Consider the following 16,057-nt stretch of genomic DNA (forward strand, 5'->3'; position numbering starts at 1 on the left):
CTAGCTAGCTTCTCCTTTTTGTCATTTACAGAAATAGATTTATTAAAGGATCATTAATTAGGATAAGATAAACAATTTTATCCATGTTATACACCAACAACTGAAGACTTTTTATATGTCAATCATGCATGGACACGGTTTAATTCGTTTATACTTATTTTTCTTGGTGAATGTCTCAAATTCAAGTATTGTGGAGAGTTTTATCATATATATACTGAAGTGGAAAAATATATAAAGGTAAATATTATCATGTCCTCTCTAAAATAAAGGATAAATTATTTTCTATGATATATATAGTATCTATAATTATAATTAAGTTAAATATTAATCATAATAATTAGGTATATGTTCTCTACTTTTCTGTCTCTCTCTTGTGATGATTTAAATTTAGTTTAGCACTACTAATCTATGGTGGTGGTTCTGGAAAAATTTCTTTGAGGTGAACTCACAAATCCATCAACAAAAGACAAGTACGTATTTAGCTCGTTACACGTAGTAACATTTGTACTACCGAGGTATGGAGAATTTCTGCTATATAGGCGCAACTCCTTCGCAACCTCAGTGTACACCCACTGTGCCCCCTCTTCTGTATGGTGATAACATCCTTATAGTTCACTATCCACAAAACTTGTCTCATGAAAGTGATTAAATTCTTGTGCATAATTATCACCTCATCTTGCAAATCCTATTAATCTCCACCTCATCAACAACAATGTCTTTAATTTCATGAGAATCTGAATCTACCGTCCCTTAAAACTTGTATTTGACATCATCAACAACAATGTTTTTACCTGTGTTTATGACTTGAGGATCTAAATTAAAGAATTTTTTTAAATGTCTTTATGACTTCTATCATCATGGACCATAAATTCTCATCTACTTTCAAATGCATCAATTATATTCGTCAAGATCTCTTTCACATCATAAAACTCATCTGATGAATCACTTTCAAATTTCAATATATATATATATATTATAAGGAATAATTTATTCATTATTTTAGAAAGAATACGATAAAATTTACCATAAAAAATGAACGTGTGTATTTTTTTTATACTCCCTAAATTTTATTATAACTATATATTTAAAACGTCTTTTCTCATATATTTATTTATAAATGATTTAATGACTTGAACGTTCTCAAAAAGAGTGTATAACTATTAACTAATATTTCTTTAAAAGAGCATAGAAAGCACACTTTGCTGTCTTTCAACTAATAATAATATTTTGTTAAGCAAAAAGAAAATTCCTTGTGCTTCCTAATTATAGAATCTGTTGAGTGTTGATTCTTATACATTTTGTAAAATTATCTCAATATATAAGTCCAGCATCTCTCTTTGATGTAACACATATATCAATATATAAATGCTTAGTGTGTATAACATATTAATATTCTATAATTTATGTCACCTTATACAGGGATGAAATGACAGATAAGAATTAAATATAAAAAATTACTTGAAATTAATTTTAATTAAAGGATAAAGTATATTTTTTTCTTTAAAATTTGTTAAAAATTTTAAAAATCTCTTTAAATTTTATTTTATTTTAATTTTGTTTTAAGAATTTTCAATTTGCATCAAATATATTTTTGACAATTAATTTATTTTTAAATTAAGACCAATCCAACAATAATACATAGTAAATATATTTGATTTACTTGTGTTAAAAATTTTTCTTGTGAAATTCTTCCTGGATTGGTTATAATTTTTTTTAAAAATTAGTTGTTGAAAATAAAGTTGATACAAATCAAAAACTTCTAAAATAAAATTAAAATAAATTAAAATTTAAAGATATTTTTAAAATTTTTAATCAACTTTCAAGAATAAAAAAATAATACTTTATTTTTAATTAAAATATAATTAGCAAGTACAAAATCATATGAGATATTCAAATAATATCTTCTGCATATATACTTGTGTTTGTCAGTAGAAATAATATATGGATGAACAACTCTTTAAAGAGTACATATAATTACAAATTTTTTTATATTTATATCTCTTACATCTATAATTTTAAAGGAGGAAAATGCTCTCATAAAAATGCTTAAAACATTTTTTTGTAAAGACGTTTACGTTTCACATTATTATTGGACGTATTAATGAATCGGTTATTTTAAATTTCCTAACAAATTAAAATAAAATTGATATTTTTTATAATAATAACAATAAATTCATTTTTTTAGAGATTTAATTATATTTTTTAATTTTTAGAGATTTAAATGTCCACAAAACAAAAAATCAGGAATATATTTATCTTTTTATCAAAAAGTTTAAAGATATTCGGTTTAAATTATATAATTCAATCGGATCAAATCAGTTCTAATAATTATAATGAAAACATTGGGTTTATTATTATTGCTATAATAAACCGATTTTGTCCTGGTTTATTAAAAATAAATTATCAACCAGTTTAATCAAAATGTCCAATAATAATATGACACATATAAACATCTTTTAAAAAAAAGACATTTTTAGTGTCTTTATTAAAGTGGTCTCCTTTAAGGTATGGATAACTTTTTTTAGTTGGCTAATCCGTCTCCATTAGATTAATAAATTCAAAGGATTTACTGTACGAATACTACTATGCTGACTTTAGAATGAATAATAAGTATTTTAGGCTGTGTTTGGAAAGAAGACGGAGATTGAGATTAGGAGACAGATTGATAAAGACTAAATTAAGTCTATATATTATGTTTGGTATAAAATATACTGAACTAAATTATGTCTTAATATTATGTTTAATTTAAGATAAACATAGAGATCGAGGGATAAATGTAAAATTTAAAGAGTTAAATAAAAATATTTTTGAAAAAAAATATTATTAAAATTTTCATCTCTATCTCTAAAATTTTCAATTTCTTATTTCTCTATTTTTCAAAAGTAATGAAAAAAACTGAAATTTTGAGTCTCATCTAAAAACAAACACTACCTTATCATTTTTTAGGAGAACGTTTCATTTTGCATAGTTGTGGTAGGTTTTATTTGCAGTATTTATCCTTAGACGAAGAAAATGCCTAAAACTATTTTAGATTTCATGAAAAACGAGACAAATAAATTTTCAGCTTCCACTTAATATAAAAAGTATAATTATCCAATTATTACATAAAGCTACAAAAGGAGGTTTTGATTGCTATGCAAATTTCAAAATTTGGTTTGATGATAGAGTGGACCAATGTGATTACAAGACAAAACTGGCTTAAAAAGTGAAAAGGAAGTATGAGATAACTCATCATTAAAAGTCAAATACAAATGATAAGCCACTTTGATATTGCACTTCATGTTAGGCCCTCGTATAATCATTAAATGTTGTGTGCCTTGGATTATCTAACGTCAATATTTTCAATATCAACATGTATTGGTGATTACACTTTGTCTCTCTATATTTTAAGATGACGTGATAACGAAGATGATTTAATTAATTTCTACCATTCATTAGGGAAAGTTGATATGTATCATTCAATTCATATATATTTTATTAACCGTTTTATAAAGAATGCAAAGGCAAATTGATGGTTGCACTCTACCTACGTGTGTACCAACAATAGCACGACGAGGTAAATCGACATAATCATCGTATCTTTTCATAATTTGTGGTTGAATAAACTAGGGGTGTGTATAGCTCGATCCGGCTTCAAGCACTTTAAGAATTAGTTTGGTGTGATTTTACGGTCTAGAATCGGGTAAAAATTTTAAAAATAGATTCGGTCATTATTTTAAGTCGGTTTTGGGTCATGGTTCGACTCACTCGAAGTCGGCCCGGTAGTCCGGTCATCATACACAATTAATATTTTGTGTTATTAGTGATGAATGATGTTTATTTTTATGTGGAATTTAAGTATTATAAACTTTAATATTTTGTGTTATTAGTTATTATAAGACTATAAGTTAATGCTTTATGTTTAAAATGCATAAGATTTTAGACTAATGCATAATATTGTGTTATTTGTATTGATTTAAATATTTGGTGTCATTATACAATATTAGTATTGATTATGGTTATATTTTAATTTTAAAGGAGTTGGTTTTTGTTATATTTTTCTAAATGAATTTTACCATGTCAAATAATAATTGGAGTCTTGGAAATTTAGATATTTTCACATGCTAACTTATAAGAAGTGTATAGGTTTCATTGGGTTTAGGACCAAATTCGGCTCTAATAAATAGAGTCGGTATATATTTCGGATCAAATCTGGATCACATCAAATCCAATTTCACTCGATCTATGCACACCGCTAGAATAAACTTACTTTAAAGAATATATTTCATTTCGTACAATGACTAGTCTTTTCGTTGCCATCGGCTAATTATGAGATGTTTTTTTTTATTTTCAAGTTGAAATTTAAAACTTTCAATCTCTTCTTTCTACAAAAGTTTAGATTAAATATAGAGTAAATTATTATTTATACCCACGAAAATTGAAAACGTTGATATATCTACCTATAGAAAAAGAAAATTATTATTTATACCTATGAAATATAAACTTTTGCTAACAAAACTATTTAAATCCAAAAAAATTATTTGAAATTCTCAAATTATCCCGCTACCACCACTTATTCCACACCACCACTTTTCCAATCCCAAACCCACCACCGAAATTCTTCCTCACCACCATCCTAAACCCTAATTACCACCATCACTCAATTCAAAGGCACCAACACCTCATTTCCTTCATCACTACCATCACCACCACCACCATTATATCTCCATTATCATCTTCTTCGCATAAAGCAACAACAACAACAACAATAGAAAAATCAAATTGTCTGAGACTACCGCACCACCACCGGCAAACACCAAGTTATCCCCCCACCCGATTTTCACTCTTCTTCCTCTCTCTCGCCCCTTCTTAGCTCCTCTACGTAACCACCGCTGCGGTACTCAACAGTTGCTGGCGCCGTCAAGTCCCACCCAACCTCCACTCGCCGCCGCCGCGTCCTTTCCCCATTTCTTTCCTCCTCCACCGTTTTCCTCTCTCTTTCTTCTTCTTCCCCTTGCCTCACCTCTGCGAGCTCAAGACCATCGTCGCCTTCTGTTTTCGCCGCCTTTTTCAACCCTAGAGCCACTGCCGCTGCCTGATCGCTACCGCTGCTCCAACCCGTTCCAGCTAGCCCTCCATCTCTCGTTGACACAGAGCTCCAGCCCCTGTCCAATCCGCGGTTCCACCCGTTCTTTTTCAGTTTACAAACTCAGAGACCACTGAACCTACATCACGCAACCATTCGAAGAAGTAGAAGAGAGAGAAGCAAAATATAGAAGGAAAGAGAGAGAGAGAGAGAGAAAGAGAGAGAGAGGAAGGAGTTCGCAGAGTTGACGAACTTTGGCGGCGGCAACGAGCTCAGAAAATAGAAGGAGAGAGAGAAAGAGGATGGGGTTAGGGTTAGTGGTGGTGGTGGTGGGGAAAAGATGATGCATATGATGATAAGGGTAATTTGGGGTTTTTATGTAATTTTTTAGTGTTTGGATAATTTTGTTATATAGAACTCATATTTTATGGATACAAATGGTACTTTCCTTTTTTTATAAATAGATATGTTAGCGTTTAACTTTCGTGGGTAAAATGGTAGTTTACTCTTAAATATATAAGGAGAATTAGTTAATGTGAATTGACACAAATACACACAAAAAATTAGTGTCATATTATTTATGAAAGTTTGATATTTATAAATTTTTGGTGTGTATTTTTGTCCATCTACTAGGGAGTCAATGGTCTAAGTAGACAATGTGTAGAATTCGAGTAGTAGGAATAATAAACATCTCAGGTCATGAAACCACTCATTTCAAAAGTTTAAACTGATTTTAAAATTCACTAAGGATCGAACTCTTGACCTTTCAAATCTAGAGCTCTAATACGGTAATACCATGTCATGATACCACTCATCCCAAAAGTTTCAACTGATGGTTATATCTCTAACACTCTCTGAACCTCCATGATACACATTGTACAAATATTTCATTGGCTCCCTATACTTTTTTAAAATAATATTTAAAATATACTTTAATATTTAAGAATCTTGTGTATATTTTTATTTATTTCAAACTCTTTCATATATACTTTTATTCATTTACTATAACTAAAGTAATGAGTTGTGTTATGTATATAATGGATTTTGAATTCTTTAAATTTTGAATTTCATTTTAAAGAGTAAAATGTGATTTCTCATATTTATTTCATAAGTGAGATCAAGTATAAATATGAGAGAAAAGAATTTAAAAGTAAAAAATCACATTTTATTCTTAAAAAATCAAAATTTAGAAGATCCAAATTCTATATAATGTGACACCTTTGACAAGGTGGATTTTCTCATTTTCTTATTCTTAGTTAGTTGCATCCAAGAATTTATGAAATAATACGTTGATGAATGCCACAATATGATGTATACAGAAGCATGCATGCATGTTATGTTAACAAGGGCTAATGCATCCATGAACTAACTTGAAATTCAACATCTTCAACCAAATTTGAATATATACTAAACTAGTATTATTGGATAGTAGCAGCAGTTCAATATTCAATATTTTTGTGGGGAAAAAAAAAACTATGTGCTAACTTAGCTAGCATACTGCTAGATAAAGTAAAACATCTGCACGAAATAATGATGGAGAAGGAATAATGGCTGGTAAAGCATTTCTTCATCTATATTTATGTGCCTCTGTGATTCCAATTCGGAACGATTGTGATATTTATTTCCTTTTCATTATTGGTAAGATGTGATGCGAGTGAGGCTTTGAATCTATTCCATTTTCATTCCAATTTCTTGATTTAGATTCATACATACATTTACATGCCATCTAATTTAATTGAGTAAACTATATATCAAGTCGACTCCAAAAAGTTTTTTCATTGGCAAAAAGAATCCTAAAAATTTAATTAAAACGATATAAATCCTCAAAAAATATTTGAAGTTGATAAAATTAACCCGTCATCGATCAATTTGTCTAATCTCCGTTAACAGAAAATCATAAATATGACAGTTGATGTTTGAATAATTTTGTTAAAATTACTACTTTTGAAAACAAATTATCGTTTCAATTTTTTAAAATTATTTTTACTGCCATTTAATTTCATAAGGCTCACAAAAGGACAAAGGCATTTCTGGTACAGCTCCCTAGTTCATACGAATATTATTTAGTTGTCATTTCAGTGGATGCAATTTTCGTTCGTCTGTATCCTTTGGCAAAAGCTGAAGTTGGTGGCCTTAACCCGAATATCTTTCTTTTTTGATATTTTTTCCCTTCTACAAAAAGATAGGACACATAAGGAAAATACTGTGTACTGTTCGACTTTATTGCATTTTATCTATACTTAAGTTTCTGTATGAATTAAATTCCACTCCACCATATTAGTCTACTACCCACCCACCGTTTATTCCATAGTATGTTTTCCGTATTATTTTATTAGAGTTTATTTATTTATTTTATCAGCATAATTTCATTTTAGAACTGCAGGCGTTTTTTTTATCAAGTCATATTGTATATAAATATTAAATACCATGTTGTGAGGGTCAAGAAATAGGGGTGCACGCAAATCCAATCGAATTGGATATGACTAAAATTACGATATGATTCACACTAAAATCATCTGATCAGATAGTTCAGTTTCTAAGTTTGGATCCCATTCGATTGGATATCGGATATACCTGCAAAACACAAATATTTTTAAAAGCTTATTTTTATTAAAAGAATATCAATAAAATTTTTTTTTTTAAATATATTTATTCTTAAAATAATATTAAACATACTTTTCTTAAATAATAAATTAAAATGATACAACATATATGATAATTATTAGTTGAAATAAAACATAAAAAGAATATTTACTTATTTATTTGCGAATACGCGAATATGCAGATACCTACACAAAATCCACAATCCAATCCTATTAGTTTGTAGATCAAATCTATATCAAATCTATATCCACAATTTTCGGATCAGATTCGGATAAATACCACAGATATGCAAATCGAATTCAATCCATGAACACCCCTATCAACAAGGTGACTTTTTTATTTCTTTTAGAGGCATTTTTTGGGCTTACCACATGATTTCGTTTAGTCCATTAGGCCGGTATTTGGGGCTTAGGCCCATGATATGGTAGAAATGGTGCACATGAGGTCAACAATTCAAACCAAAACAGAGGAACTTTAGCCCAAAAGATTCTTTAATTAATACGATTCCAGCTTTTGACACCTTTTGCGGTTTAGCTGCTCAAAATAAAAAATGCTGCCAGTTCTACTACATATTAAAGCCGAGTTAATGAATCAGCGTTGTTATCAATTATTGCGCAAAGCAAAAATGATAACCTAACAGGATTTGATAGCTCAATCAAATGACCAGCCTGTGTCTAAATAACCGTAGAAACTTTCTATCTCTAAAGTTGCAAGACCGAAAGGTACACAAACCAATAAAAACAAAACAAAAAGGCCTCAATGATTTTAACGGCATGATTGTAAACAATGTCTCTCCATGTTTCAAGATTTTATTCCGGACGAAAATTGCAGGATGAAATCAATGGTGACCATGTTCATAAGGATCACCACCGGCTCCCACCACTTCAAGCTGCAAATGAAAGACCAAATATTTAGTTACAATGAGCTGTGACAGGCTCCAAGCTAGAAAACAGGCACTAAATTATCTCCAGTTATACTTCTAAATTGGTGCAATTAACAGCTCATTTAGGCAAACACTTCATCCATCATAGAATGGCTATATGTTACAACCCATAAAAGGAGGTTTGGTTTCCTCACTTATCACTAGCTTTGATGATGATAATAGCCAGGTTGAGTATTTAAATAGAACTTGTACCAATGACTTCATATATTAACCAATGGCAATCAATACTTAAGTACAAGCGCAAGTAAACAAGTGGATATTTTCAATCTATATATACTGCCATATTTTGACATTTAACTCCTTATCACTCATGGTATGGTAAAATACTGAATATGAATCTCAACTTACCTTAAAACATTGTGAGCATACTGGACATTCATAAGGCTTGCCCTTCTCCAGCCAAAACCAGACAACATCATGCTCATCCTCTGCGACCAAAAAAATTTTTCACCTCAATAGAAAAGCAAATTCCAGTAATTTTCACCACATTGTAAGAAAGCTTTCACATAGGAATTCATAAATAAAGATAAGTAACTTACCACCTTCACCGCCGGGGCATCCGACTATCCTTCTATCATAGACAGACTTTACAATAGCAGGTGCTTCCTGTAGATCAACATAGCATATTAACAATGAAAGTGGATACAAACTAAAACTAATATTTATAAAATAAAATAGGAATAAATAAAAAGAAGCACAACAAATACCCAGACAGGTTTGATAGCCAATTTAGAAGTGAAAAACAAAAGTGAAGAAACTTAAGCACATAGTTAAGGTTCAATGGGTAATAAGAGGATTTCCCCACTTCAAATCCACATTATTCTAATAATAGTTTAAATGAATGCATATTTTTCCTTCTGTAAAACCCAATACAAACCTAACAAGCTATAACTTTCACTAATTGGTTTTCCAGCCTCATGCTTACTTTTTATCTTTAACCACCAAGCACAAAGCAATTCAGGATAACATTTTCTCATAAAAGCTAAATATTCACCACTATTACCTATCGAATTGAATAATACAGATAGTCCTCGTGAATTTTAACATTTTTTATGGGCATCTCTATATTGATTGGCAGCTATTTCTATTAAGCATAAATTGATGCTAGAGTACTGTCTGAGCAGAAGCTCTGGCGGATTATTTCTGCATTGAACTCAACAGACAAATGGAGCATTAATGGCAAGTCATAGTTGTTCCAATGTGAGTGTCAATTTTATCAATTTAACCTTCTAAGTATTTTTATGCACTTGTTATGTAACAATGGATTAATAACTCAATATGTATTGGTTATGCTTACTTTATGCATTTAAACTTTTTAATGACTGTTTATTATGCTATATTTTATTTTAAATCATGATAGAAAAAAAGGTTGAACACGGTACATAATTCTGACACAGAGTACTCATACCCTCTTATGCAATCAAACAACTAAAAAGTAAACTAAAAACACCACCGAGCACTTTATCTTCTAAAATCTAATGGTTTGTAAACATCAAAAACTTTGCAATCTTATATTTCTAAAAATAACTAAATGCCACTAACGAACTAACCTTTGTGCCAAATGGACCTTCAGGATGGTTTATTTCAAGAATATTCCTTCCCTAAACAATAAGAAACAGATTAGAGAGAAAAAAAAATCTTAGCAGACTAATAGTGAAGTTAAGAGATTCAAATAATAGCATGATTGAATTTAAAATAGCTTTTGATAAATTTCTTTATAAATGAAAATAATGGAAAGCATCCTCAGAACTTCGGAAAATAAAACTTAAAAACAAATAATCAATCGAATAGTAGTAGTACTCAGTGCATAAATCTCCCAATCTAAACTTGTACTAAATTTCGATTAAGAAGATTTCCACATTACGCATAGAATCGCAATCGTCGGGAATGAGGAAAGGAATAACCTCGAGATCAGCCTGAATCTCCTCGCGTTCGTGCCCAGTGGCAATAGGCATTACATCCTCAACCCTAAGTTTTACCTTACCACCTAAAATAACAAAACATCCAATAAAAAAATCGAATAACAAATAACTCAATAGGAGAACCAAAAAAATTGGAAAGAGGGGAATACCTGATTGGGTGGAGACATGGCGATTAATGAAGGAAGCGGAGGAAGGAGCGGCGGCGGCGGCGGCGGCGAATCGGAGGGCTGGCGAAGCGGATCGGGAATGAGAAGAAGGTGAGAGTGCAGTTAGGGATTTGAAGTGAGAAGAAACGAGCCTCCGCCACATGGTGCTGCTTTGATCTGAGGTGGTTACGGCGTTGGTTGATCGAAGCAGAAATGGGAAAGTGTTTTGAAGGAAAAGTGAAAATAGACTCGCTCGCTCTCTCAATCACTCACTTTGAACGAAAACCCAACACACCAAAGCCCGCGGCACGTGACCCATGCAGACACGCACGTGGCATTTAACATGATCGTGTGACTCTGCGAGAACAGCTTTGTTACTGCGACTGCGTCTATCGTTTGCTCATCACATTTTTACTCGCTCAAATTCCATTCAACATGCAATTACTACAAATTAGGAGATCACTGCTAAACACTGACCACACAATTTATCTTCTTTTTTTTTTTAACTTTAAAAGGGTTTAGTCTCTCCTCTTTCATAACTAGCCTTAATTATTTTTCAGATGAGTGTTAGACCAGCAGATTTTGTGAAATTAGTCATCAATAGTATATTTAATGGTATAAAATTTTATCAATGGTGGAGAATCACTCATTTTTGTTTGGAAAAGTATATGTTACTAATATACTATCTGTAAACTTATTGCTAATAATAATTAATTATTATATTTTAAACACATGCATAAGGAGACACATATAGGAAAGATATATATAAAGACACTTCCATTAGATACAGTCATAAAATAATATTTTTATTAGACACATCCATAAAAAACACAGTCATAAGCAAGAGTTGGCAGAAATAGAAATGCTGTTGGTAACGTAACGGGATTGTTTTTGTTTTGCTGGCCAAATTTTAACAAATTTGTTTGCCCTTAGACTTTTCCTATTTTTTATTCTTTTTTTTTTTGCGTGATTCGTTAATTCAAAATTGTGATAATATGAGATCTTTTGCCAATTGCTCCTTTTAATTTGTATATATCATTATGATAATATGAGAAGATTAGCATTCCACATAAATCAATTTTAATATTGAAAGAAACTCGCCAACTTTTATGGAAAAACAGGGTGGATAGTACATGATGATGAAAATTATATGGTACAGTAATAATAATAATAATAATTGTTACAAGAGATGCATCAACGATGCTCATTGAAACCAAATGGATCGGATCATCATGGAATGTGCTTTGATTGCACTAGCTATGCAATCTTATAATAAGATAAACACTACATAACTATCCTGGATATAACTAATTAAGCATGTCTAGGGTAACGGACGCTAAACAATTTGACGTCATCAATGACGGGTCCACAAAGCGAACCAGAGTTATCATTCTTCATGGTGTAATACGTGCTTAGGAACCTAACACGGGTCCGTGTTGACACAGCCTTGAACCTCAACTTACCTCTGATAAACCCTCCTTTGCCCTTAGATTGGTAAGGGACTTGGACTGTGTCTTTGCCAGCGAATGCTTCAACCATCATGGACCCTTCACATGCATTGCTGGCGTCACCAACGGCAAAGGTGAGGTCATAGATCCTTCCAACTGTGGTGATCACAACTTGTGCAATTGCGCTCTCTTTCCCTGCAACAAGTTCAATGGCTCTTTTGCCCTCAGGGACAGAGAAGTGTTCTGAATCAATGTACTTCACTGCTTTCAGAGACTCCACTATCCACCCTATTAGAGGACTGTGAGCATCTTCAATGTGTGGTGGGATCAGAACCCCCCAAGATGCGTTTGGAAACACATATGGGCCTTCTTCGAAGTTTCCATTCTTCAGCAAATTCGCTGTAAAATCATCTAACTTAGTAAAATTTTATAAAATCTTAACTAATAAAATGTAAAAATTTATCATATAAAGTTAATAGTTGGAAGTAGTTAACTAAGAATAAATTATCATTTGTATTCACGAAAGATACAAACGCCTGACAAATATATCCATACAAGAATAAATCGACAATTATACTCACGAAAGATAGCTTCTGTGTGCCAAGAATATCCTAACGGATCAATTGTGTAACCAACATTTGAGTATTTTTGGCATACAAAAACTATCTTCCATAGTTATAATTGTCGTTTTATTCTTATATGGGTACATTTGTCAACATGTATATCTTTTATGAGTACAAATAATAATTTATTCATTTAACTAAATTGTCATTTAATGGTTGTCAGTTATCAACGAGCTTGTACCTCTAGTTCTTCTGGGTGGGTTCAAGACCTTCAAGGCAACGGAATCAATGAGTGGGCCACAAGCAGGGTCTTCTTCAACACCAGGGTTATGGATGACAATCTGAGCATCTTGAAAATCAGCAACGAAGCCACAAGAAAAGGACTCCCAACCATTGCTACCATACATGGTTTGAATGGGGATCTGACCCCAATCTCTCTTCTCATTGGATGGAACCACAGACACGTTGAGCTTCTCCTCCTGTGCGCACGTGCGTGCAGCACTGAATGTTATGGCATAGTGCAACCCCTTCACGAGCTTCACGTTCTGCTTGATGGAAGCTTCGTTGCCGAGCCTAATAGCGTAAGCACCTTCGGGCACAACAAGAAGCATGTCACCTTGTTTCTGCCCTGATTGTATGTATTCTACGTAGCCCGTTACGCTCCAATTAGGAATTGCATTTTGGGCCGTAACTACTGAGCCCTTTAGTTGGCCCCGTTTTGGGCCCAGTTCGAAGTTCCCATTCGGCAATAATCCTGAAAAGTGAAAAAAAAAACCGTTAATGTATGGCCCACCACAAAGAAAATGAGCTAAGTAGTTTATCTTTAACAACTTTTTTTTATTTATAAAAAAATTGTGTTTCCACTTTCCATACTCTGAGAAACAATAACATGATATGTTTGGTGCAAGGCTGTGAGCACATGATGAAGTGTATAAGCCATGTGAAGAGATTGATTGACAAATATTGTTCTTGTAGATCCCCATGGCCATGAGTTGTATGTTTTTTTCTTTCTTTACTTTTAAAGGATATTTATCATCAATAATGTCCAATTATATATAATTTAATTATTTTTAAAACATTTTATTTTACGGTAAAAATTTAGGTACAGTGAACTTCACGTGAAGTTAATAGCTAAGAGCCGTTAAATGATTTAAATAATTTAACTAGATTTTCATCTAACAGTTCTTAGTTATTAACTTCACTTATACTTATAATTGCTGTAATAAAATCTTTAGTTTTTTAGCACAATTTCCAGAGGATAAATTACTAAGAATTTGAATTTTGAAATCTAAATTTGCTATGTAAGGAAACCAGAGATAAAACTTAATATGATCTTACAATTTTCACTTGATACTTAGTTTGGTTTCTAATATTTTACGTGCTTAGTTTGATCGCTACATTTTTTAATGAATGAATCGGGTTATGTTATCCATTTCATCATCAATCTAACTAATAGAGACTCAAATACCAAATAAAGTTTTATATGAGAAAAACAATTTAAATGGATCGGATAAAGAAATTCAAAATGAAGAATTAAATGATGCCTACAATTTCTAATGGTGCACATATCTCATGCATGGTATATAGTATATTAATGTAATAACAATGTAAATTAAGTGGAAAGTTAAGAAGTACTGACCGTCTGTGATGGAGAAAGCAGAGTGGGAGGTTGAGAGGAATAGCACTAAAAGCAGAGTCAGATTCTGCATTTTCATGGCAAGAGATGAATTGAAGAAGCAGAGATAGATGAGATGGATGAGATCCCGCACAGCAACCACTCGGTTTTTATTTGAATTGCCGCATGAAAACACCACTCAATCTTACCTAAACTACATTAATGCCACTGGATCTATCCCAATCCCAATCCCTTTTACTAAATTCCAATATTCCATGCATTTACTACATAACTATCACTTTCTAATTATAACAACTATTATTTTAAGTGCAAAATAATATAAAAGTAAACAATTTCACAAATAATATTTCAAAAGGTAGAAACTCAGGTGCCGTCGGTTTCATGTGAAGTTAATAACTGAGAGCTGTTAGATAATTTGACTGATTTGATTAAATTTTCATCTAATAGTTCTCAACTATTAATTTCACGTGAAATTGACTGCACTTAAATTTTTTTTGTAATAATTATTCAAGTAAATATATGATGAGCACGCACGTGTTCCTTACTTAGTTTGGTAAAGCTTTTACTTTTTAAAAGTAGCTTATAAAAGTTAACTTTTAAAAGATGGCTTTTTAAAAGTTGTAGCATTTATGTTTGGTAAATCAAATCAAAAACAACTTTTAATAAACATAAGTAATATCAATTGTGTTTGGTAAAATAGCTTTTAAAATTTAAAAATACTATAATAGACATAAATGCAAACATTAAATTTGAAAATTAGTTAACATATGAGGTTATATTAGACTTTTAAATTTTGAAAAGCACAAGCCAGCTTTGAAAAGCTCCCTCCTAGGTGCTTTCAAAAGCACCCCTAACTTTTAAAAGCCGCAAGTACAAGCACTTGAGCTTTTTAATTTACCAAACGCAAAATGACGTGCTTGTGAGCACAAGCACCTCCTGAAAAAGCTTTACCAAACCCAGCCTAAGCCTTAGCTTGCTTTGACTAATGAAGTCACGGTTTCATTTTAAGCATAGCATTCAATTCGTATTTAAGTGCAATTAATTTTATGTGAAATTGATAATTGAAAATTGTTAGATGATTTAACTGATTTAACTAAATTTTTATCTAACAACTCTCAATTATTAATTTCACGTAAAATCGATTACACCTGAGTTTTTGCTTTGTTTTACCGATAAACAGTGCAATAATATTCAGATTTCATTGCTTCCAATTTCAGGCAATGATAATGATAATAATATTATGACAAAGCTATTAAAATTAAACCCACATGTTACTTCCAATTCAGAACATAACATTGTCGGTTACCTCAAAAGTCTGCATACTCCAACTTCATGCGATTCAGATTTGATTTAATAATGTCACACACCTTAATTCATGCATCATATAAGTTTAATTGGAGAATATGTCGCCACCGCTTAGTAATTATGTCTTTCTAAGCTAAGTTTATACACATTCCGACATTATTTTGTCCCTTCAAAACTTTGTTTAAGTGGCATCCAAATGGGTTTGCTACGCCACCGCACAACATTATTTATAAACAAACATTATGGATGGGATTTAACTAAAAATATACTCAAGATGCAAATGAGCATTTTAGTGTCGTTTTGTAGAATGATACCAATACACATGGCTTTGGATTGGAATTGGATCATGTTCATACAGATCTTCTCATGAGAAGGGTGGGTTACGCTGTGTCCTACTAGATCTCTCTGGAGTGAAAGGACGAGAT

The 16,057-nt window shown here is 31.6% G+C and overlaps 2 protein-coding genes across 2 annotated transcripts; both read right to left on the reverse strand.

Annotated features, from left to right (window-relative positions):
* Positions 1 to 8,142: 8,142 nt before the first annotated feature.
* LOC112771831 (cytochrome c oxidase subunit 5b-2, mitochondrial-like) lies at positions 8,143 to 11,101 on the reverse strand. The gene is made up of 6 exons (XM_025816650.2): positions 10,684 to 11,101; positions 10,517 to 10,599; positions 10,163 to 10,213; positions 9,152 to 9,218; positions 8,961 to 9,040; positions 8,143 to 8,558 (listed from the first exon to the last, which is right to left on the reverse strand). Exons 1-6 carry the CDS (start codon positions 10,841 to 10,843, stop codon positions 8,508 to 8,510), a joined length of 492 nt encoding a protein of 163 aa, XP_025672435.1. The 5' UTR covers positions 10,844 to 11,101; the 3' UTR covers positions 8,143 to 8,507.
* Positions 11,102 to 11,813: 712 nt separating this feature from the next.
* LOC112772175 (BIIDXI-like protein At5g11420) lies at positions 11,814 to 14,721 on the reverse strand. Its single transcript, XM_025817062.3, has 3 exons — positions 14,331 to 14,721; positions 12,933 to 13,445; positions 11,814 to 12,527 (listed from the first exon to the last, which is right to left on the reverse strand). The coding sequence occupies exons 1-3, from the start codon at positions 14,404 to 14,406 to the stop codon at positions 11,992 to 11,994; spliced, it is 1,125 nt and encodes a 374-aa protein (XP_025672847.1). The 5' UTR covers positions 14,407 to 14,721; the 3' UTR covers positions 11,814 to 11,991.
* Positions 14,722 to 16,057: the final 1,336 nt, after the last annotated feature.

The sequence above is a fragment of the Arachis hypogaea genome, chromosome 18 (genome assembly GCF_003086295.3).
Source record: "Arachis hypogaea cultivar Tifrunner chromosome 18, arahy.Tifrunner.gnm2.J5K5, whole genome shotgun sequence".
Classification (NCBI taxonomy): domain Eukaryota; kingdom Viridiplantae; phylum Streptophyta; class Magnoliopsida; order Fabales; family Fabaceae; genus Arachis; species Arachis hypogaea.

Excerpts from the sequence above, each read along its gene's own strand:
- LOC112771831 (XM_025816650.2), bottom strand. The coding sequence starts at position 10,843 with ATGTGGCGGAGGCTCGTTTCTTCTCACTTCAAATCCCTAACTGCACTC. Across the intron at positions 9,041-9,151 it reads ATGCCCCGGCGGTGAAGGTG|AGGATGAGCATGATGTTGTC; the intron begins GTAAGTTACTTA and ends TTTTGGTCGCAG. Across the intron at positions 8,559-8,960 it reads TATGCTCACAATGTTTTAAG|CTTGAAGTGGTGGGAGCCGG; the intron begins GTAAGTTGAGAT and ends TTTCATTTGCAG.
- LOC112772175 (XM_025817062.3), bottom strand. The coding sequence starts at position 14,406 with ATGAAAATGCAGAATCTGACTCTGCTTTTAGTGCTATTCCTCTCAACC. Across the intron at positions 13,446-14,330 it reads TGCTTTCTCCATCACAGACG|GATTATTGCCGAATGGGAAC; the intron begins GTCAGTACTTCT and ends TTCACTTTTCAG. Across the intron at positions 12,528-12,932 it reads CCCACCCAGAAGAACTAGAG|CGAATTTGCTGAAGAATGGA; the intron begins GTACAAGCTCGT and ends ATGATTTTACAG.